At 44.4% G+C, this 22966-nt stretch overlaps 2 protein-coding genes, 1 long non-coding RNA gene and 1 pseudogene across 3 annotated transcripts; all 4 read right to left on the bottom strand.

The window, feature by feature from the left end:
- The window catches only part of LOC116224634, a 34499-nt pseudogene extending 32560 nt beyond the window's left edge, over positions 1-1939 (bottom strand).
- A 265-nt stretch (positions 1940-2204) lies between these two features.
- On the bottom strand, positions 2205-6476 carry LOC116222624 (unconventional myosin-XV-like). Its single transcript, XM_031577117.1, has 7 exons — positions 6471-6476; positions 6235-6342; positions 6000-6133; positions 5063-5196; positions 4437-4570; positions 3879-4019; positions 2205-3263 (listed from the first exon to the last, which is right to left on the bottom strand). Exons 1-7 carry the CDS (start codon positions 6474-6476, stop codon positions 3162-3164), a joined length of 759 nt encoding a protein of 252 aa, XP_031432977.1. The 3' UTR covers positions 2205-3161.
- A 23-nt stretch (positions 6477-6499) lies between these two features.
- LOC116220294 lies at positions 6500-7267 on the bottom strand. Its single transcript, XR_004163548.1, has 3 exons — positions 7195-7267; positions 7021-7098; positions 6500-6578 (listed from the first exon to the last, which is right to left on the bottom strand). It is a non-coding gene; the product is annotated as an uncharacterized LOC116220294 (long non-coding RNA).
- A 6165-nt stretch (positions 7268-13432) lies between these two features.
- On the bottom strand, positions 13433-22664 carry LOC116222608 (unconventional myosin-XV-like). Its single transcript, XM_031577116.1, has 11 exons — positions 22191-22664; positions 20686-20789; positions 20150-20244; positions 19179-19302; positions 17872-17936; positions 17539-17682; positions 16669-16753; positions 14470-14611; positions 14269-14359; positions 14010-14154; positions 13433-13578 (listed from the first exon to the last, which is right to left on the bottom strand). The coding sequence occupies exons 1-11, from the start codon at positions 22496-22498 to the stop codon at positions 13433-13435; spliced, it is 1449 nt and encodes a 482-aa protein (XP_031432976.1). The 5' UTR covers positions 22499-22664.
- Positions 22665-22966: the final 302 nt, after the last annotated feature.

The following is a 22966-nucleotide window of genomic DNA, read 5'->3' as shown; positions in this document are numbered from 1 at the left end:
ACACTGTCAGTTCTCTTTAGAGACCTCCGCAGACATACAAAAAAAAATAAAAAAAACATGGCAGAAAATAGATAGTGAACACGTGCACACACACAAGTCTTAAACACGTACACACAACCCTGGAGTGTCAACTTAACCCACAACAAATGTCACCCCTTGCTAAAGGGGAAAAGAGGGCCTGAGGCGTTTTTGACACTGACATGAGGTTCAAGGCTTCAAACTGGCGTTACAATAATGCCTGCCAGTCCAACCCCCCTGACCTCACTGGCAGTGTGACCGGTCCTGCGAACCGCACTGACCATAAAGAACAAGCCCCTGCCCCCACCCGCACCTCAACACTCCCATTCTCTCTTCTTAACAAGGCCAGGCAATCCTACAACTTCCCTCTACCAACAATACCCATACAGCCATGTGTGGTGGGAACCACTTCGATTCACTTTGCCTAGAGGTTGTTATTCCATATCTTAAACAAAAGCACACTTAAAGTGTAAGTTCAGCTCCAGCTCTGAGCCCATCTCCACCCACTGGATAATTTTGAAAAATGCTTTAAAAAGGTGGGCAAGGGGCTGAGCGTTTGCTCAATTTGAATGTATGCATATCATGACGTAGATATGTATCTGTCAGCACTGGCCTTAGATGATGTTGAGACATTTTCAACCCATAAAATGTGAATTTATATAAGAACGGTAATTTTGTCAATATTAAACACCAGCATTGATGGGTTTGACATTTCAGTGCACACTTAAAGCAATGGAGCACCACATACTATTGAAACTAGTAGACCAACTAACTGCACATACACATTTACTTCCTTCCAATAGCAAATTAAACACACTTAAGTTTTTTTCCCCCAATGTTTTCAGTCACACCAATATATAACCCTAACCTGACTGGATTGTCAAAAAATTAAAAAAATTTAAACAGGCTACTTAACTCCTTCTTTTAAAAGTGTGTGTTGTAAATTAATCCTCCAAAGCCTGGTCTTTCTTCTCCTGCCTACTGGCCTAATGATATTTAAGTGGGTTAGGCCTCGGCTATTCTTATGCATAGGTTTTAACAATTACGATTGACCAGTAAAGATAAAAGCGTAAGCAAGACGAATGGCATACATCTAAATTTGCATGTGATTATAGCCCACTTTTTAAATGACTTCAGACCATAGAAATCAAGAGTTTAGAAGTGCCAAACACAACGCTAAAATGGATAACAATAGTAACAGATGGGACACAACTCGTTCTCGCGCATTTCGGTATTTGAGCTTCAAACTTTGCCGCAGTTTCTGCTGAGGACCTGCGAATAATTAAATAATGATCTTGTCTAGCGGTAGGACCATGCCTGTACCACATACATGTTCACCAGCTTAAACTAAATATCTAAACCATTTACCACATATTGAAGAATCTTGTTTGGTGCAAGTTTATAGTGTATGTGGCTCTGCGTGAATGTGTATCAATCGGGCCCTTGTTTGTAAATGTTGCAAGGCGCGGTGATTGTAACAATTCATCCACGAATAATTCTTGCGGACATTCATTTCTATTTCCTGCAATACAAACATACGGATTGTACGTTCACAACAGAGGGGAGAGAACCCCCCCAAAAAGCCACATCCTGACCAAAAATATTTTGTCAAACAATTTTGATGCAACTCGACACCGCATGCATGCTTTCGGGGGGAAAGACAAACCCCCGAATATCCTCACCCGTACCTTATTGAATGCAAAGAGGTCCTGTTTGATTTTCTCTCTCTGGGGGTCGTTCCCCTGCCTCCTGAACCTAAACTTCATCATCCTGAAGCCAGCAGAAAAGAATGAAAACGGCGGAGTCCCAGATGATAGATTCCGTTACGTTTGAATCAAAGTATTCCCATGCAGCCACCCGTTTCTATTGTATTCACTTCTACACCGCTGCAAGTACTGGGGCAGTGTTTATGCAGTTTGACCATAGGGCAAGTTCACATAATCCACGTCGATGAGATCCAATCAGAGGAGAAGAAACTGTGACCAATCCACCAAAACACACCCTTTGTTGTGCGGCTAGCCGGAAAAACAGGTCTGGAGTACGGCGGATTGGAATATGTTTTAACTGACAAGCTGCAATGCCTAGATCCCCTTAGAAACCGCCACAGTCGCTGGCCTGATGCAGGGACATTGCCATAAAGCGTTTTGAAACAAATTTGTAACCCTTTTTAAAATACCAGGCATCAATTCCTTTTCAAAACAATCATGCATTTAATGGTTTGGGAAGTTTGTGGATTAACCTATATTAAATGGTACACCTCTCCCCATGGCCAAAAAGTTTCATGAATAAATTACTTGAGATTGCAGCAGACAATCTTCCTTCAAATCACAAACACACCTCATAAATTCTGGCAATAAGGCATTTTTGGATGTATTTATATTTGCTGATAAAATGACTGATTCTCTTGGTCACATAAAATTACAATGCTATACATTTGTACACATAAACATCCAAACATAGTGCATATACATTAATCCTTGTGTAGGTATAAACTAGTATGCACATATACAATGAAAGACACATAAATATGGCATTTTGGTATCGTTGTAGCATAGACATTGTGGAGTAGACTACATAGGAGACACTGGAGACCTGTAGTAGCCTACCTGTACTATTGGTCTTTGACAATTATTTACACTAAAGAGGTGCTTCCAACATGTGTTTGATTGGAGGTAGACACAGTTCTTGTTTAACATGTACAAACATTTACAGTTTCAGGTGAACTGAGAGTCAGATTGATGGGTTGATTGAGAAGGAGATGCGATTGTCCTCCAGGGGTTCTGGGCTGGCTTGTGACAGAATCAGCCACCCAGACCACGGTTGGTCCATTTCAGAGCCACAGGCTACCTGAACATTTTACAACATTTACATTTATTCATTTTAAGAACACCTTTACCCAAAGCAACTTACATTAAAGAGATGATCTAGTTTTTATCTGCCAGTGTGTTACCAGGTAAATGATAACCTATGATACAGGGGCTGCTAGCACCTTACACCTTGTCCGGTTAATAATAAATGATTAAACAAGGATGATGTTCTCTCTCAGGGTAGGAGGTCTCCTCGGCTTCACACGTTTTCCTGTCCGGGATGAAGAGTCCCAAGTGTGCTGGTGTGACTCGGGGGCGTACGCGTGGGGGGCCGCGTCACAGGAGGGTGATCTCGCTCGGCGGCAGCGTCAGGCGCTTCTCCCGCACAGAGAGCAGGTTTTCCACATGCATGGCAATGACTCGGCACAGCTCCAGGCTCTGAAGGGGGACAGAGGCATGACCGTTAGTCACCCTCAGGGGTGTGGAATCGCAGCCCGGAACATGGAGATGGACATATAGGCCAGTCAAGGGAGGCAGTCTACCGTCTGTGAGGTCAGTAAGTCTGACACAGTTTGAATGTATGTGTCATTGTGTGAGTGCGTGAGTGAGAGAGTGAGTATTTGTTTGCACTGTGTATGTGTATGTGTGTGTGTGTGTGTGTGTGTGTGTGTGTGTGTGTGTGTGTGTGTGTGTGTGTGTGTGTGCGTGTATGTGTGTGTGTGCGCACGTACGTGTGTGTGTGTGAGTTTCCACCATGTGACTAAGCATGTGTTTGGCCGAGGCCTGTGTCTTTGCGTACGTGTGGGTGAAACAAACGAGTATGTTTCAGACGGGAAGTACGCATCATGATTATGTGTGTGTGTGCACACGTGTGTGTCCATTTCAAGGTGTGTGTCTGCAAGCATCTTCCTGTGGAATGTGTGTGTGTGTGTGGGTGTGTGTGTGTGAGTGTGAGTGTGAGTGTGTGTGTGTGTGAATGTGTGTGTGTGTGTGTGTGTGTGTGTGTGTGTGTGTGTGTGTGTGTGTGTGTCTGCGTCTCTCCCCTGCCCTCACCTGGTCCAGCTGCAGCTGAGTGATCCTCTGAGACATCAGGTCCCCCAGTTTAATTTCCACGTACGGGTAACTGGATCCAGCTGTGGGGCGCTGCGTTCGAGTGGACTGCACCTCCTTCAGGGAGAACTTCACCAGGATCTCCTGTGCAGAAACAGGCCCAAACATTCAGTCCAGCTCTTTACCTCTCAGACTATTCCTGATGTCTGGAGAAAACCATTGGACCTTATCTTAATGCGCATCATGGTCACAGGAAACTATTATGTGAATATATAACCTTACTATGTAGTAATTCAGGGAACAGACACATTGCGGTGGGTTTCAGTATCTGGATTTGGGTTGTGATTTATCACAGTGGCTTTTCTATGGACAGATTACATTAGATGTAATCATAGAAAACACTCAGCTGTGGGTGTGGATGTGTTATCATGATCCAGGAACAGTGTCTGCCTAAGCAATGACAAGTAGTTTGGTCACACACCCACACCCACACCCACACCCACACCCACACACACACACACACACACACACACACACAGAGTTGATTTGAGTTTGACCCACATGAGTGTCCTTGTTGATGAAGTTGAGACCATTTTCATTGACAGCCAGGATGCAGGGAGTGTCTATAACGCTGTTGCTGCTACTCTGGATGTAGAAGAACGAGGAACCGAACATCGGGAATGCACTCACCAGTCCTGGAGAGACACACACACACACAGCCGTGCACGCACACACACACGCATACACACACAATCACTGGGGAGCTCAGAGATGCTGACTTGGCAGAGATGTCATCGTAAAATATACATAAAATGCTAAAGTTATAGCATAATTTCCTTGATTAAACAATATAAAAATAATCATAAAAAAAAAAAAATGAAAACCAAGACTCATAAAAAAAGAATTCTAGGACAATTTACAGCATTCTTAACATGCCTCTCCAAGCCACTACAGTCTTTAAATGTTCCTTTGAAGCTGACCTCTACACCCCCCCCCCCCCCCAAACACACAAACACACACCCCCCTCCGGTTATGCCTTCACTACTTCACATTTACACAAAATCATATTACTTGCTCAGACATGAGTCTGCGACTCAATAAATAAATGTTTCTGGTGCTGTTTAAAGTAAACAAGACTGGAGAAGAAATGAGAATGTTTCTGTGTTGTTCTGCGTGTTTGTGTTTACCGAGGAACTGTGCCCTGGCCTGGTGTGAGCTCAGGGGCTGGACCTGCTGCATGTGCTGGGTGATGATGTTGAGCCACTGCTGCGGCCTCTGCTCCGTGTACAGCTGCACGGGGATGTAGTCCTGTACCTCATGGCTGACACGGAGAAGAACAGACCAGACGTGACTCACTCACACAGTGACTGACTGACTGACACATTACAGTTGGAGCTGGCAAATATAGATAGGGTAGGTATGAACTTCATCATCACATTGTGTGTGTGTGTGTGTGTGTGTGTGTGTGTGTGGGAGGGGGGGGGGGGGCGTTGGGGGTTTCATGGTATCTATAAAAAGCTAAAGGTCCTGCTGAGGAAAATAGTTTCCTCTAAAAAGGTTCATCTGGGGGGGGGGGGCACTGTGGCGCAAGCAGTAGCCCCAACCATATATGGGCTTGAACGCCCATGGGGACACGGGTTCGAATCCGGCCCGCTGTCATTTCCCGATCCCACTCCCCACCTCTTCTCTCCATCTCATTTCCTGTCCAAACCTTCACAGGCATAAAGCCCAAAAACAAATCTTGAAAAAAAAAAAGGTTCATCTGGAATGAGAGGGTAGGTATAAACTTCTTCATCACATTGTGTGTGTGGTTGGGGGTGGGGGGGATGAAAGTGAGTCTTCCTAGATTAGACCTGTGATGAAGCCGAGAGCCAAAAACTCGAAAAGACTCTTCAAAGACCCTTTCCTACGAGGCTTCAAAGACCATCTCAGGTGTTCTTCTGTGGATATACTGTATACAAGACAACCTTCAAGGTACAAGCCAGGCTGTATGTGTTTCTTTTCCTCCCTAAATGTGTAGCTCATGTGCAGTTTGCCAACAGCACTGGTGTGCCATGTCGAGTAAACAAAGACCCGGGCCATGTTTAAGCCGTAGGTGTGAAGTATTGGGTGTTGCTGGCGTACACAGTGGGGAGGTAGGCCGACTCCTTGGCTCGATGTTGAAGCGCTGCCAGTTTAGCCACTTGCTGAAGCTGCTGATCGCTGAGTTTCCCTTGCGGCACCACATTGAGCAGGCCTTTCAAGTAGTCCGGGGATATCTGCACAGATTAAAACAGACCACATGGGCATGCGCACGTGTATCTCCAAATCACTGGTTTCATGCATCAGTGGCCTTAATGGGGGCTCTCGAGATGGCTACCTGATTATAATGCACGGAAACGCTTAGCTCGTTGTCAAATTTGAGGAGCTGGGTCCAGATCACCCTCCTGAACCAGAGGCCTGTAGGTGCTGTCGATGGGCTCGGCCTCTGTGGTGATGTCCAGGATGTACTCCCGTTTGTTCAAAGGGCGAACGTTTTGACCTGCATCAAACGTGTGAAAATGACTCATCTGCCAGAGTAATAAGATGTTAGTTTTAAAAGCTTTGAGACCAGACCAGCATCACACCTCTGTTAACGACCACGAATATGGCATATTCATCCATGGCCGTAAGTTTGTTCAGACCCATCTCATAGCACAGCTCCTCAATGGCATCCTGGGCAACCTGAGCGAGAAAAGAACACGTATGATAAAGGTCAGTTAAATCCAGAGAGAGTAGTTCCTCTCTCTCTCTGTCTCTCTGTCTCTCTCTCTGGATTTTATAAAGGATACTTACTGAGCATGTCTTTATTTTATAAAGGATACTGACTGAGCATGTCTTTATTTTATAAAGGATACTGACTGAGTATGTCTTTATTTTATAAAGGATACTTACTGAGCAGGTCTTTATTTTATGAAGGATACTGACTGAGCATGTCTTTATTTTATAAAGAATACTTACTGAGCATGTCTTTTATTTTATAAAGGATACTTACTGAGCAGGTCTTTATTTTATAAAGGATACTTACTGAGCAGGTCTTTATTTTATAAAGGATACTTACTGAGCATGTCTTTATCTGATAAAGGATACTGACTGAGCAGGTCTTTATTTTATAAAGGATACTTACTGAGCATGTCTTTATTTTTAGGTGTCGCTCGATTCCGCCAGGTAATAGAAACAGCTGCCTCTTGGAGCTCCTGCCAGCCTTTGAAAACAAATGAAGCAAGGAGACAACAGATGGATGTGAACTATCCATATACGTCTTCACAGTAATGTGTTTCCAGGTCAAAGATATACTGACCAACATGGCCTTCAGCTCCATGCTGTTTGGGGACTCAATGCGGCCCCCATACTGGAAAGTCTTCCTGAGATTCTTGCTCACACGCTTTAGCAATCCCTAATATCCGCAAAAAGACAAAAGCATTGTTTTCAAAACAACTTTATATCCATACAAGTGTAACTGCAACATAAAACTAGAACGTAGAAGTTTTCACAAGTGCAAAAATAATACATGAGAGCTCTAAATTAGCCAGGACAGGTCTGAAGATATGCAACTGACGTGAACTTCCCCTTACCTTGGAAGTGTATGCCCTGATTTGCGTGCACGTCCACCAGGTACTTGAGCAGGTAGGGCTTGAGCACTTCAGAGCAGCGGTAGTAGCGCTGAGGATGTACAGGAGCCTCCAGCCTCTCTGGCAGCTGTCGCTGTGTCAGCGGCGGCCGGCGGCGGAAAAACAAACAAGACAAAAACCACCCAGATCAGCTAAAACGCGAGTGCACTCGGCCGTCCTGCACTTCGCTGCACATGTGTAGTGGCAGCAAGGGTCAATCCTGCTGCCGGGTGAGACCCTGCAACTGAATTATTCAAGTCTCCCCCTGCCTCGGATTAGTGAAACGTGCCCGATTTAAAGGCGCTTGTTGTCAGAAAACAAAACTGCTTCTGTGTTTACAACAATGTTTTAATTAGAGGGTGTGGTAAGCATACAGCATTTCCCAGTGCATTCCTGGGGCATTCCATGCAAATGGTTTGCCTTTTTCAAATCCTTCATAGCATTGCAAATGCCCTGGAAAATCTCCAGAGAGAGAAATAAAAACCACCTGAAACCAAGCTTGAAGGTACATAGCATATGACTGAGGAATGTACAGGAACATTGGGGAACGTTCTGTTCGTTTTGTTTTATGGAATTACAGCAGGTTTTTCGTTGCTGACAACAAAACCTCCATATTCTTTGAAGATATTATAATTGTTCGAGTTGTTCAAACAGTCTAGAGAGAGCATGAGGCCCTGATCTGGCCCTCATCTGTCCCAGTGACAGTATCTGCCTGGGAGGTACAGAGGAAGAAAGGAAGATCAAAGTCGACAAGGGGATGAGGGAGGGGAAACCCGCTATGCTGTTGAACTGCAATTGAACGGAACAGAATAGCACTGCCAGAAGAAGAGCCGTACGTTTTGGAGCTGGTGTTTCCCGTGATCTGCTTCAGGACTTGGCAGTAAGCTTCGTCCTTCATTGGTCCGAACTCTCCACTCAGCTGCAAGGGAGATTTGCAATATCAATGAATCGACTTCACACTGAACACAAGCACACAAGTCGTGTCTTCAGCACTGAGCAGACTATTTAAAGGATTCTTTCTACTCTACTGACATATTTACTTCAAGTAGTCTGGAGATACGTCGTACCTTAAGAATGGTACTAATGACCTCCTGTTCCGATTGGCCCTTCATTGGATAGTCTCCCATAAACTTCATAATGGCTGAAAGCAAATATAGGGTGTTGAGGACATCGACATGTGTGTTCCACAAAGAGCTGTGCCATATTTCTAAAAGTATTTGTTAAAAATAGCATTTCATTATTTTTTGAGTGTTGGGACAGACTAATGGAAAGTTAATGCTGCTTTTTGCAGTTTACAAGAGCTGAGTTATTACTATTTACAAGTGTTTCTTTATTCTGTTAATTGCTGCCACATTCAAATAAAACATTTCAACTGGCTCCGCGAAAGAAAATAAAAAAGGCCTTCAGCTTACCCAGGAAAATGTCAGCCGCCATTTTATTCATATTTTCATCTGTGAAATCGATTAAAGATTCCTGGATGGGGGACTGTGGAGAACACAATAAACAGATGACATGAACTATGCCTATGAAAGAATGCCACCTTGAAGTGTGAAATATGTGACTAGTATAACATGATAGAGAACAAACTGTATGCATTATATAAGATGTTTTGAAATCAGACAGATATATACAACAGTGCAAATACTGTATCATTACACATGTTACATATGTTATATTATATATAATTATATTAATTATCTCATGTTATGTTAGTGTATAATTTGTAGCACCTTGGAAAATTTCACCATCTCAACTGGTTCCCTCGGCTCCTTCCCCTTTTTTGTTCTGGTTTTGTAGGAGTCGCTATAAACACACAGATGGATGTTCACAGTGGTCTTTCATTATGAATTCATCAACCAAATTCAATGCAGCCTCTTAGAGACTGACTGGACTGACCTGTTACTTCTCTGGGCCTCTCTGAAGTACTTCTTAGCAAACTCCACCATGTTGTATTTGATGTCATACAGAAACCTCTCATCAACCTCCATGCTGCTGTAGCCAGGGTAGGCCTCGGTGTGCTCGTTGGCTGGCGCAGCCACCTAATGGTGAAAAAAGGCACTGCACTTGGAATCAAGTTTCACGAGAACACCAGCCAGTTCTGCCTACAGTGGGTTTTCCAGTATGGTGAAAGGTCTAAATGAGCTACGAGGTGCATAGTTTTGTGTGTGGTCATACACACGTGTGTGTGTGTGTGTGTGTGTGTGTGTGTGTGTGTGTGTGTATGTGTGTGTGTGTGTGTGTGTGTGCTTCATTAACTGATGACCTGTTACCTCTATGGAGCGGTCCAACTCGTGGGCGGCGACTGAGGAGGCTACGGCTACAGCCACAGCCGCCGACGCTGCCACTCGGCCCTGCTTGTTCTTGGGCTCCTCTTTCTTGTCTACCGGGAGGTTGATGAAGTCAGGCGCTGCTACTGGCTGCACAAACTCCGCAGGGAAGACTCCGGCCCGACCATGGACCGCGCCAAACTTCCAACCTTCACATGCCACAGAAATGAAGAATGGGGAGACGATGCAGGTCAGAGTCTTTGAGTCATGGGGAAAATATATGGCAATCAGGCCACAACTCCTCAGCCTGTAATAACGTATTGGAGCGATGAAGCCTTCTTTGGTGGTTAGAGTTTCAACAGTATAAAATAATCACTGCAATGCACACACACACACACACAAACACACAACATGCACGCATGCACATGCACACACACACATGCGCGTTCACGCACGCACGCACGCACACAAACACACACACACACACACACACACAAATGCACACACTCACACATGCAGGTACACACTAAGGAAATGCACACATGCACACATGCATGTGCACACACACTGACACACACACACAAAAACTAGTCCCCACACACACACACACACACACAAACTAGTCCCCACACACAAAATCAAAGCCATCACATGGAAGTTCAGGATGGAGAGACTGCAAAAGCACACCATGCATGTGGAGCACACCGACCCACCAAAGTCAGTGGTGTCTCTCTTTAACTCCTCCAGGAGCATCACCTTCTTTTTCACTATGCACCCATAGCACTGGCCTGTGGAACAGCCACTACACATTAGACCTTACAAGCAACAGACACACACGCACACACGCACGCACACGCACACGCACACGCACACGCACACGCACACGCACACACACACACGCACACGCATACACACACAACGACAACCACGCTCACACACACAACCACGCACACGCACGCACACACACACACACACACACACACACAACCACACACACACACACACACACACACACACACACACACACACATCACCTGCTACAACTGAACTCCCTCGCTTTAGCGAAGACAGAATTACCAAGGTCATGGATTCAATTGCCAGGGTGGACGAATGCAGTGACTGAGCTGTAATGAATGTCTTTGCTGCACTACACAGTCTCACACATGGCTAGCGCAGCATACACTGTGAATGTAAATCACTCTCTGTGGGGATTCTGTATTTACGTTTGGATGTAAAGAGCCTACACAGTGTGTTTCAGAGGGTCCTCTGGGCCAAGTGATGAGCGGCTCAAAACCGCACGGCAAACTCCGCCAACAGCGAGCGAATCACACAACTGGGGGACATTTTTACCAAAGATGATCTCACCTTCCTCCAGACCCTCCATAGTCTGCAGCCGGATGATGTCCCCCTTGTGGAAACTCAGTAGTGTTCTGTCATCCGTAATGTAATTCCGTACTGCAACTACATACTGTGAATCCTAGCAAGAAGAAAAACGCCAATTATGTGATATTTATTTCCCCCCTTGCTTCCTTTAAGCAATTTAAAGCCAATAAAGCCCAAACAAAAACACCAATAACATCCAACCTTCTCAGTTCTGGTGATGAAGTGGTCAATCATGGTTTGACCTGTGGGCTTTGGAGGAGAAGAGGATGAGTTTCTCGTTGGACAGGTTGAACTCCAGCATGTTCTTAGATGGGATGGTGACAAACATAATATCGGTGTAACTGTCAAGATAATAACAAACACAAGGCAAAAAAGAGGTCAAAAAGAGGTCATAACTGCTTTCTGAGATGTTGTTTCTTGGGGACTCAATAGCACCTGTAGGGACCGCAGGACTCTGAAGTAGTCGGGAACTGCAGCACTGCCTTCTGACCATCTTCAGGAGTCTAATGCCTTTGTGTGACACAGAGAGAACCTGAACTCCAGTTGCCCACACTGCCCTGAAAACAAACATGGATACACACAGGTACACACACACACACACACACACACACACACACACACCACACACCACACACACACACACACACACACACACACACACACACACACACACACAGGTACACATACACACACATACGCAGAGACACACATTCACAGACAGAAACACACACATACTTACAATTAAGGAAATTACAATGTTCAGTTATTTTGACAATCTGCACCAAGGAAACACATTAGTGAGAAAGGCTTTATGCTCACAGAAGCTGGGAACAGCCTTGAGAAGTAAATCTCCCATGAGTCTCTGGCTGCTGTCACAACCTTTTTCTTCACATTATCATCCGGGGCAGTCGAGGCTACAGTAATGCTGTTCTCATCTATAAACAAACATGTAACGAGCAAACCAAAATCAGCTACTAAATTATTCAAGAAATTGACAGATGACATTTTGACACTTTAATTCGACACATGACGAAAAAGTATTTGCTGCCTTCTAGTAGTTACCAAACAGGGATTTCATATTTTGTCTCTCTTCTATAGTGATCCGAATGCAAGCCTCGGAAAATGTGTCATGGACAATCTGAATGAAAAAAAAAAAAAAAGAAGAAATACAATTGCAGGAGGAATTGGCAACATAGAGTAGCAGTGAATAATGCAACGATAAATTGTGCACTGTAAGTTTATCATTAATTCAATTATGCATGATGCAGTAATAATGTGGTTTCATGCAAAGCACCATAAGTACATATACCTGTTTGAATAGGAGATCCAGAACCAAGGGTTGGTTAAAGCTTGTCTTTGGGGTAGAAAACCTGGGGGGATTAAACATTCTATCAGCCAGAGGAAAAGACAAGTGTTTTTAAAAATGAACAAAACAAAGCTTGTGCACTTATGATTCATAGAGCCTGGAGTTTTGACAGGGCTCAATATTAAGCTAAATGTTTGCCATCATTAACAGCCTTTATTCTGAGTTGTGAGTGTGTGTGTGTGTGTGTGTGTGTGGTGTGTGTGTGTGTGTGTGTGTGTGTGTGTGTGTGTGTGTGTGTGTGTGTGTGGTGTGTGTGTGTGTGTTGTGTGTGTGTGTGTGTGTGTGTGTGCTACAACAGTGATTAAACCAATTAGTCTTTGGCGTAAATGCGCCCTGTCACGACGACTGTAGTATAGTGTCGCCCTTCTACTCTGTTACTGAGCCAAACAACACTGTTACAGTTAGTCTCTCTGCTGCATGGCACGCTACCCCCTTCAGAACATATTCTGAAGGGTGTTAGTCTATGAGCAAAATGACATATTTTATTAAATTATAATTTGATATGGCAGGGCTGGTATGGAGAGACGTCCGTCATGCCTTACGTTTATAAAACAAGTAGGTAATATCACACACACATACAGTACATGTTGAGACTAGATAACAAGTGTTAGGTCACACACACATGTTGTGAGTCCTGGTTTGTGTTAGGCAGGACAGTTTTGACTAATATTAGATGCCAAATTGCAGTGAAGTGGTTTTCGATGATGCTCTGATATCACTGAGAAATGTAATTTTATTTTATTCATGAATATCACGAAATACAGTGAAAATGTGAAATTGCAGAGGGCAACCGGGCAACCCGTTAATGTCGAGCCCTGTTTCATGAGAGTGACAGAATAGATATGCTTTTTGCCTTTTCCATTGGTGAAATACACCTAATGTTTTAATATCAGTAAATATCAATATCAGGACTCACAGTGTGTAGTCTCTGCCCCCACTAACCTCCTTCCTGAGGTAGATCTTCCAGGGCACGTTGGTGTAGGTGTAGTGGTCTTCGCTGCTCTTTTGTGCAGCTGGGTCTTGATGGTCTCCCGTCTCAACCGGCAGCTCTCTGGACACTGTAGCATAACATAACCAAGTATTTGTCTGTCAACCAATTTAAGAGCCTTTTAGATGCTAAGGATGTGCCTCAATGCTGTTGTTTTTAAATGATTCTCTGATTAATTTTTTTTTACTTTATGTTATTTTTTTTTATACTTAATTTCTGAGTTGTTTAATGTGTTTTGTTTATTTATTTTGTCTGTTTTGTTTTGTTATGGTTTGTTTATTTATTGTTCTTCTGTATTATGTAGGCCTCAATCAGGGCATTGCTGCAAAAGAGCCTGTGCTCAGTCAATCTCCCTGAATAAACAATGATGATGATGATGATGATGATGATGATGATGATGATAAATCTGCCAATCACAACCACGGCAGCACACCAACAGGCCACACGCCCGCAGTTCAGGCCTGTCAATTACACCGGGGGGTCAGATTCTACTGGACGAACCTGGGTCTGGGGGTGGGTGCCTGTGGCTGACTGCAGGCACTGGTGGCTGAGACCTCTTCACAGTCTTTGGTATTCTGCTGTCTTCATATCTAGAGTCGTGTGCTGCTGTAGCGGATGAGGACGAAGGGCCATAGGTCTTCTTCCTCTGTTGGGAGAGATGGAATGGGGGGGGGTTATTGGGTTAGTGAAAGTATCAAAGTATGACAGAAATCTATTTGATTAGGGAGGGGGGGGGGCTCATTATAAAGCTGTGCTCAACCTGTTGGGGTGGAGCACTCATCTGGTCTTTCAGGATCAGCATGGCTTCATCATGAGGGTCTGGCTTCCTCACAAATGTTTTCACCTCCTTTCTGTCGAGGAAAAAAAAATGGAACACATATCCAACCAATAAATAACTAACGCAAGTTCTGAAGCCCTCCACATCTGACGCCCACATCGGGGACATTTTGGACTCACTCACCTGGGCATCTCCACGGGTTTCAGGACACTGCTGGGCTGGTACTGTTTGATGATGTCCTTGATGTTGTGACTGGGTTCCCAGTGCTCGGTGTTGGAGATCGTGGCCCGAACCACGTGATCTGGGGGTGAAGGCCGCATCGGGCCTAAAAAGGGAGCACAAACCATGACTGGACGGTCCATTTACATCCACAATATGCATTTACATTGATTTAGTTAAAGGAATATGCCTTTGGATTACATCCCTTGAGGCAGTGCATCAGTTACATTTAACATATGAAGGCCTGACACAATGCATGGTGTCTGTGATAATGGTCAAAATAAGGACTAGTCTCATAAATTGAGTCTGATAAAATATACTAAAATATCAGTTTACAGCTCCGATTGAATGAACACTTGCAACCCAAATTCTATGTATCAGTAACTAGGAAAGGTTCAAGATCTTTGGAAAGAGTAGAGGTTCATGACAGTACGCACTCATGACAAGCCGACAAAAGCGAAGGCATTTATTTAAGAGAATATCAAAGACCAAAACACACAACACAAATTATCCGATTAAGCGAACCTTAAAAACTGTATAGGAGAGGGTGTGAAATATGCAATAGTGTGTGTTGCATGTGTGGTTAGGCGATGAGGGCATATGTGTGTATGACATTGCACTGCCTTTGAGTGTATGTATGTGTGTGCTTAGGCTTACGCAAATGAGTTTTCATGTTTTAGAAGTTCAAACTTATTCACCATGGCAGCATTCACTTAGTTAGCAAACATAGCACATTCATAGACAATGCCATTGACAGACAATGAAAACATAATTTTTTCATTTTGTAAAATATTCATCCCACTTAATATTCAGTAAAGAATGCTCTATTTGGCACAATTACAGCTCTGCGAACCTGCCGAAAATGTATTGCCTACTGATCCACGCACCTCAGATTTTAGACTAATAAGTCCAATTCGACTCCCTTCAACTCCACAGATCAATGCCTTTTGATCCTGCCTTTTGACCCAGTTAACGTTTTTCTTTTTGTCTGCCAGTTTCAGGTGCGGCTTTTCCTTTGAAACTCAACCTCTTGGACCAGCATCAGGGACTCGTCTTTTCACTGTTGAAGATGACACTAGTATTTTGCATGTGCTATTCAAGGAGGCAGCAGCCAACTCGGGACCTGAAGAGCATCTGTTCTTTAAACTGTAAAGTATTATGTATTTATATTCTTGAGCATTTGTGCATCTGGGCCTTCCACTTCTTTTGCGGTCCTGGTTCGATCCAGAGTTTATCAGGACATAACCACTAGGACATTAAAGTTGCTGAAAATGGAGCTTTGCAATTTTATATTTATAATTTTACATGATCTCTCACCGTAAAGTCCATTTGCAAAATAGTACTAGTACATGTCGAGATTAATTTGTGCAGTGAAGCCAACAACTTCATTCCAATGAAATAGCACAAGTACTAGGCTACAGGCAACAAATCTAATGGCATTTAACGAACATTGCAATATGACTGTTCGTTGTTAAGCTAGTCTGCTTCGGCATGCCCAGTTATAAATCCTGGAAAAAGGCGTTTGTTCTTTATTTGTTGTGCTGCGCAGTTGCTCAGCCAGCGTAGGGAGTGTTTGTCTCCGTTTTTCACGACTATATCACTGTTTTTGTTGGCCTCCGTCCGTTGTAGCAAATTGTGGAGGAGTCCAGGTCGCTCATTTATTATGTCAATAATGGCGGTTCGTGGTATTGGCGCCAACTAAATATTTTTCATTTTCGATTAGAGGCGCCTGCCTTAGCAAGTATAGAACACCCATAATTTTGACAGATTAAGTTATATAATGCTGATAGTGATACAATATCCCTCCCTAGAATAGATTAGTTTAGTCGGTTATGTGACCACATTTCTTGTGGCTGGATTTCTTTTCAATGTGTACAAAAGCCACACAAAGTGAAGTTCATGCCATTTGCATAGGTTTCTTTACATGGGGCCATTCAGACCTCAATTCAGACCTCAACATCATATTTTCAAACACAATGTTGTGAGTATTTGATTTCACTCCTTCAACAAAAGGAGCACGCAAGCTGTTGTTTTCCCAGTCACACAAATTGAGGATCATGACCAGGCAATTATTATAGGCCTACTATATCTGCCTCAGCTGGGGCCTGTTGTGGCAGACAAAAAACAATAAATCAAGCGCAAGACATCACATGGCAGACTCACTTGCGCTGCTTCGTTGTGCAGATCTCTCCTTGTTAGCGAGCGGCACTGGAGTTGGCTTGTATAGAATTCCGGCCTCTGGCTTAGTCTGCAAGGATAAAATCAGCAGCTATGCATTTAATAAGAACATTCCACTTTCTGAGAACTTGGTGAGGGCCATGGCAGAGGATAACCTACTTCAATCAGTCTACTTTATGAAATACAGGAGGGGGGGGGGGGGGGGCACGTTAAGCGGAATGAGATTTGGTGATTGTTTCCATGCATGGCAAGACAAGAATGTTGCCTTTCATCCAGGTCTTCATCTGAAAACGCTCTCCTCTTTTATTTTCTGTGGGTCATTTAAGTACAAGTGGTTTACTGTCTTCTGTAGATAGCATAGAGTGTATAGACTACACAGTTTAATCAAATGTTTACTTTGCGGTTTGCTTAGGGTTGACAGATGCAGACAGACCAAAATGTGGGAAGTTTGTGTGGGACATGAAACTGACGCTGAGAGGTAACCCAAAACTAGATATAATGACTATCTGTCTGGACAGGAAACATCTGTATTCTGCCTTTTGGCTTGTAAACCCCTATACTTTATCCTCTACTCAATTCCCAAAAAAACACATCCATGTGTTCTTATTTCTGACAGTTGAAAACCAAATGACCAATGAAGATGCGGGACATTTTCTCAATATGTGGGATGCGGGACAAAGAGTGAAAATACTGTGCAGTACAACGCAGAGTGGGACACCTGGTCACCCTAGTGTGTGTGTGTAATTGACACAACAAACACACACCTGCACTCTAAGTATACTATACTCATGAAATGGCACATACAAAAGCAACCCCAGCATTTCCACCTGGGCACAGGTGAACTGAATGACTCACTGGGCTGGTTGAGCTGGTGTGTGCTGAGTGGCCCAGGTATGCAGGTGTGTGTTGCGGGGCTGCAGTGGGGGCCGAGGTGGGGGGACCCATCGAGCCGTACATCTGCTGGTGCATGGCCATGGCCTGCATAGTCATCTGCTGGGCCTGCCGTACACACAGTTAACCAGGGTTGCAGTGGTTATATTTCCAACTATTATAGTAGTCGGTATATTGATGTGTGTATGACTTTTGGATACAATCCATTCATTTATATAGGCTACTATTTTAGTACTATTTTGTAAAGACATCTTCACTTTAATAACATAAATTGTATAATCTGGGGGTGATACTCACCAAGATGATTGCTTGTTGGTTGATAATAGCTTGCTGCTGCTGTGACACAACTGAATGGTCTACCCCTTTGAGGAAAAAGATACAAATGCAATGCTGTGGACAACTCAAGGAAAAAAGATGACTGATGTCCATTCAAGACCAACACCCTCAGCACCATAGCAGACCATCCCCAAGCAAAGATGAAATTGTCTGGCAGCTCGTCCATACCTGGCACATTAGGTATCGCTGGCACATTATGCATAGCTGGCATAGCGGGTAAAGCTGGCATAGAGGGCATAGCTGGCATAGCGGGGGCAGCTGGCACAGAAGGCATAGCAGGGGTGGGCATAGAGTGCACTGCTGGCATGGGTATGGGTGGCATCATTCCTCCCATGATGGGCAGAACGGGTACCGCTGAGAAAAGCAAGCGCAGCACAATAAGGCGGTGTACTGTTTCACATGTCCACTCAATGCCACACAGGGAAGCTAGGCAAAGCTGGGCTCACTGGCTTTTGTTCTTGGGCTGAGATGTAGAATTGGTTAGTGCACATAGGTTGTGGCTGACAATTTACTTACGAGTATTTTAAATTAAGACAAGGCGTCAGAAAGGACAAACTGCAGGAAAGCTGTATGAATTTCTACGTGCATGTCAAGCAGCCATGTCAGAGGAAATGCTATCTATCTGAAAACACTGTATTATGTAGGAGGGGTTACTTCCTTTGAGAAAGTGCAGATATATATGAACTATGACATGAAATTAATAGATTTTCATATTGCAAAATTAAGTGAAAATCAACTCTAAATTTGGTAGCAAGTATAGGTTAATCAACCCAAAAGATCATCAAGAAGTTGCAGAATTAAACTCGCAAACCCAGACAGAGGTCACCATTCTGTCTGAAAATAACCCATACTTGAATTGATTGTGTTTTGAACACTCCCATTGATACTAAGGGCTTTCTGCATAATTCATGCGCTTGTAAGTGGAGAACCACTGGAGAACCGGAGTGGGAGAGGCAGAGGGCAAATGCAGCAGCAGTAAACACACATATACACACACACACACACACACACACACACACACACACACACACACACACACACACACACACACACACACACACACTCACACACAGACAGACACAGACACAGACACAGACACAGACACAGACACAGACACACAGACAAAGACACAGACACAGACACAGACACGACACAGACAGACACAGACACAGACACAGACACAGACACAGACACAGACACACACACACACACACACACACACACACACACACACAGACACAGACACAGACACACACACACAAACTCACCTCCGGGTTGTAGTCGTGGAGGATAGGACCTGCCCGTCGGGGGTTTCTCCCCTTCGCCCTCCTCCACCCCAAGTCCACCTGCTCCCATCATTCTGCTGGACATACTGGCGGTCTTCTCCAGGTCCTTAAGCACAGGTGAAGCAGTGGAGAGTGAGCCTGCACCGCCCAGCATTGCCCCCCTCAGGGCTCTGCCCTGGAGCAACTCTATCTGTCCCCCAGGGAGTACCTTATACCCTCTAAAGAGGCGCAGATCTAGTTTAAGCCAGCCACAGCTGAATGACCACAAACAGCTCGGTGTTCACTTTCTAAATGGACAGATTTGTTCCATCAACTGAAGATTGCCCCAGCTTTCCTGATTTAAATGATTAAAACACTGGAATTTAGCATGCGTAGATGGCTACTCCTTAGCAACCACTGGGGTAAAGGTTTAAGAGAAGCTTGATGCAGCAGGAAATACGGTAATCTAGTAACCTAATCACCCCCCATTGACTGGGATATGTGACTGTTCCAGAACACTTGATACATTCCGACACTCAAACAAACAGGAGTGTTTTATTCTGGCCGTAAAGTAGCTCTGAAACTGATCGCTTACTTTACCGACTTCTTAGGAATCAATAACTAAATCATAATCATTTGTAGCTGTTCATTATCATTTTCAGCTGTTCATTATCAGGTTCTCAAAAGCCATAGTCATTACTCAGTGGAGGGTGACTAGTGTTCTAGGGGTCACTCGCTCCCTGAGGCAGGGTTCACTGCACTAACATGGCGTAACTGTGGATATTATGGACGATGTGACCCAGGCCTACACAAAGACAACGTCTGTATGGAATTGTGGTGGTTATAAACTATCAATGGTGGTATATAAAACTATCAAACACAGAACTGGGTGGTGTGCTCAGTTTAACAGACCTCTCAGGCAGGTCGAGAGTAAACCGATAGGGGAGAGGAGAGCGAGAGAAGAGCCTGCTTACCCCACTTCCATCAGAAAGCACCGGATCAAACAGGCTGTCCAGGTAGCGGTCCATTCCTCTCTGGGTGGGAGGCTCACTGAACGTGTCCGACTCTACTATAAAAACAGGAAAGGCATTCAGCCAGTCTATGAAAATCTACATTTAGTGTGTGTGTGTGTGTGTGTGTGTGTGTGTGCACTTATATGTGTGTGTGTGTGTGTGTGTGTGTGTGTGTGTGTGTGTGTGTGTGTGTGTGTGTGTGTGTGTGTGTGTGTGTGTGTGTGTGTGTGTGTGTGTGTGCTTAAATGTGTGTTTGTAGACTGGCATTGAGACTGGCTAACACATAATGGCGGCTGATTTTATGAAACAACTGGCCATGTGTGTGTGTGTGTGTGTGTGTGTGTGTGCTTAAATGTGTGTTTGTAGACTGGCATTGAGACTGGCTAACACATAATGGCGGCTGATTTTATGAAACAACTGGCCATGATTCAAACCACTTCCCTGCTGGATGAAGGCCATTTGAATTCTACAGTGACTAGCTCTCTAGGAACACTGACCGTGACTGTAGTATCCGTCTGAGTCTGGGATGCTGGGCATTGCATAGTGAGTCATGGCAAGAGGACTCTCCTCGTCTGAGTCAAACCCACTTCCAAACAGGGCACTGTAAGGATGAACAAACACGGCTATAGAGCGGGCCATTGTATTGCCAAGATTTCACAGCACAGTATACGCAAATCATTGCATTTCATATACTTGATTTATATGTACATTTCATCAATTTCTGTTAACTCTGTTCAAAACAGTATGGTATGGCAGCTGCTCTGCCGCGGACCGTAAATCACTGCAGAGGGTGGTGAAAACTGCCCAACGCATCACCGGTTCCTCACTCCCCACCATTGAGGCTGTCCAGAGCAAGAGATGTCTGCGGAGGGCACGCAGCATCGAAAAGGACAGCTCTCACCCCAGCCACAGACTGTTTGCCCTCCTCCCCTCTGGGAGGCGCTACAGGGTGCTCCGTTCCCGGACCAGCAGGTTCAGGAACAGCTTCATCCCTGCGGCTGTCACTCTACTGAACTCTGCCCCCCACCCCCACACACATCTCCCTCAGTGACTGTACTTCCCCCCTCCATCCTGGCCTGACTGCCACACCCTCCTCCAGCCACTGAACATTTGCACTGTACTTCCCTCCTCCACCCTGGCTTGACTGCCACACCCTCCTCCAGCCACTGAACATTCGCACCAGAATGTTTTTTTTTCTACCACTTATTACTGTCTTAATCGTACTTATAACATACAATACCTCTTAAATATAATATTACTAATACCTCTTTCACTTCATCTCACTTACTACCACCACTAATACTTACACCTGCACTTTACATATACTTATCATACCTACACTTACCTCAATTGCTGCTATTCTTGTCCCAATTACTGTTCATATTGCATATCCATTTCTTACTGTTCATATTGCATATCTATTTCTTACTGTACATATCTATTTATTCACTTATTACACTTTACATATGCACATACTCTGCACTTTTTGCTATTTTGCACTTCTGGTTGGATGCTAAACTGCATTTCGTTGCCTCAGTACTTGTACTCTGTGCAATGACAATAAAGTTGAATCTAATCTGAATCTAATCTAAAACAAATATTTCATGTGTACATCTATGTGAGGATTAATCCGTTAAGACTGCTGTTTTTAAAATGTGCAAATGAGGAAAGCGAGAAGCACATAAACAGCAAAGGTTCCTCATTAAAGACAGAGAAGGGTGGAGGAGGGTCAGACACACAGTGGACTAAGCCCAGAAATGGACGAGCATGTGCTTGTGCATGTGCATGTGCTTGTGCATGTGCTTGTGCTTGTGCTTGTGCTTGTGCTTGTGCTTGTGCATGTGCTTGTGCTTGTGCTTGTGCATGTGCTTGTGCTTGTGCATGTGCTTGTGCTTGTGCATGTGCATGTGCTTGTGCATGTGCTTGTGCTTGTGCATGTGCTTGTGCATGTGCATGTGCTTGTGCATGTGCTTGTGCTTGTGCATGTGCTGCAGACACTGACAGGCTGGCGTTGGGCCGGGTCCGGGCGGGGCTGTCTGCAGAGATGATGAAATAGGACTTTTGCTTGGGGAAGTCCCTGATCAGCTCCAGGTCGGCAATCAGGTCCATCACGTAATCGTGACCGGCTAGCTCAGCCCACTGACCATGCTCCTTCGTGAAGACAGAACTGCCCTTCCAACCCTCCAGAATACCCCTATGAGAGGAGGGGGGTAATAACGAGACAGCATTTAGTCTTATTGAGCTTTGAGTTTTGAGGGTACAGATCCAGACATATTGACACTGAGTTAGTGTCACACACAGTTCATTCATTCACAAGGTAGAGTATATATAACACAAAAATAACCTGACCAATAAAGTTAAATGTATATGGGGCTCTACGCGAGTGTCAATGACAGAGAAGTATGCAAGCTATATTAGAGCCTTAAATTCTTCGATAAAATGGCACCATATTCTGATGTTGGAGAGCTAAAGCAGACGAGGGTGGGTGCTTCAGTTAACGTTAAGCTTGGATTCTAGCGAGCTCATTTCCTCTGTGCAGTAACTCTGTTACAGTGGTATTGAGGAGACCAGTCTAATTTCCTCTGTGCAGTAACTCTGTTACAGTGGTATTAAGGAGACCAGTCTAATTTCCTCTGTGCAGTAACTCTGTTACAGTGGTATCAAGGAGACCAGTCTAATTTCCTCTGTGCAGTAACTCTGATACAGTGGTATCGAGGAGACCAGTCCAATTTCCTCTGTGCAGTAACTCTGATACAGTGGTATCAAGGAGACCAGTCT

This window comes from Clupea harengus, chromosome 1 (genome assembly GCF_900700415.2).
Source record: "Clupea harengus chromosome 1, Ch_v2.0.2, whole genome shotgun sequence".
NCBI classification, from domain to species: Eukaryota; Metazoa; Chordata; class Actinopteri; order Clupeiformes; family Clupeidae; genus Clupea; species Clupea harengus.
This window is presented reverse-complemented; position numbering and strand designations above follow the sequence as displayed.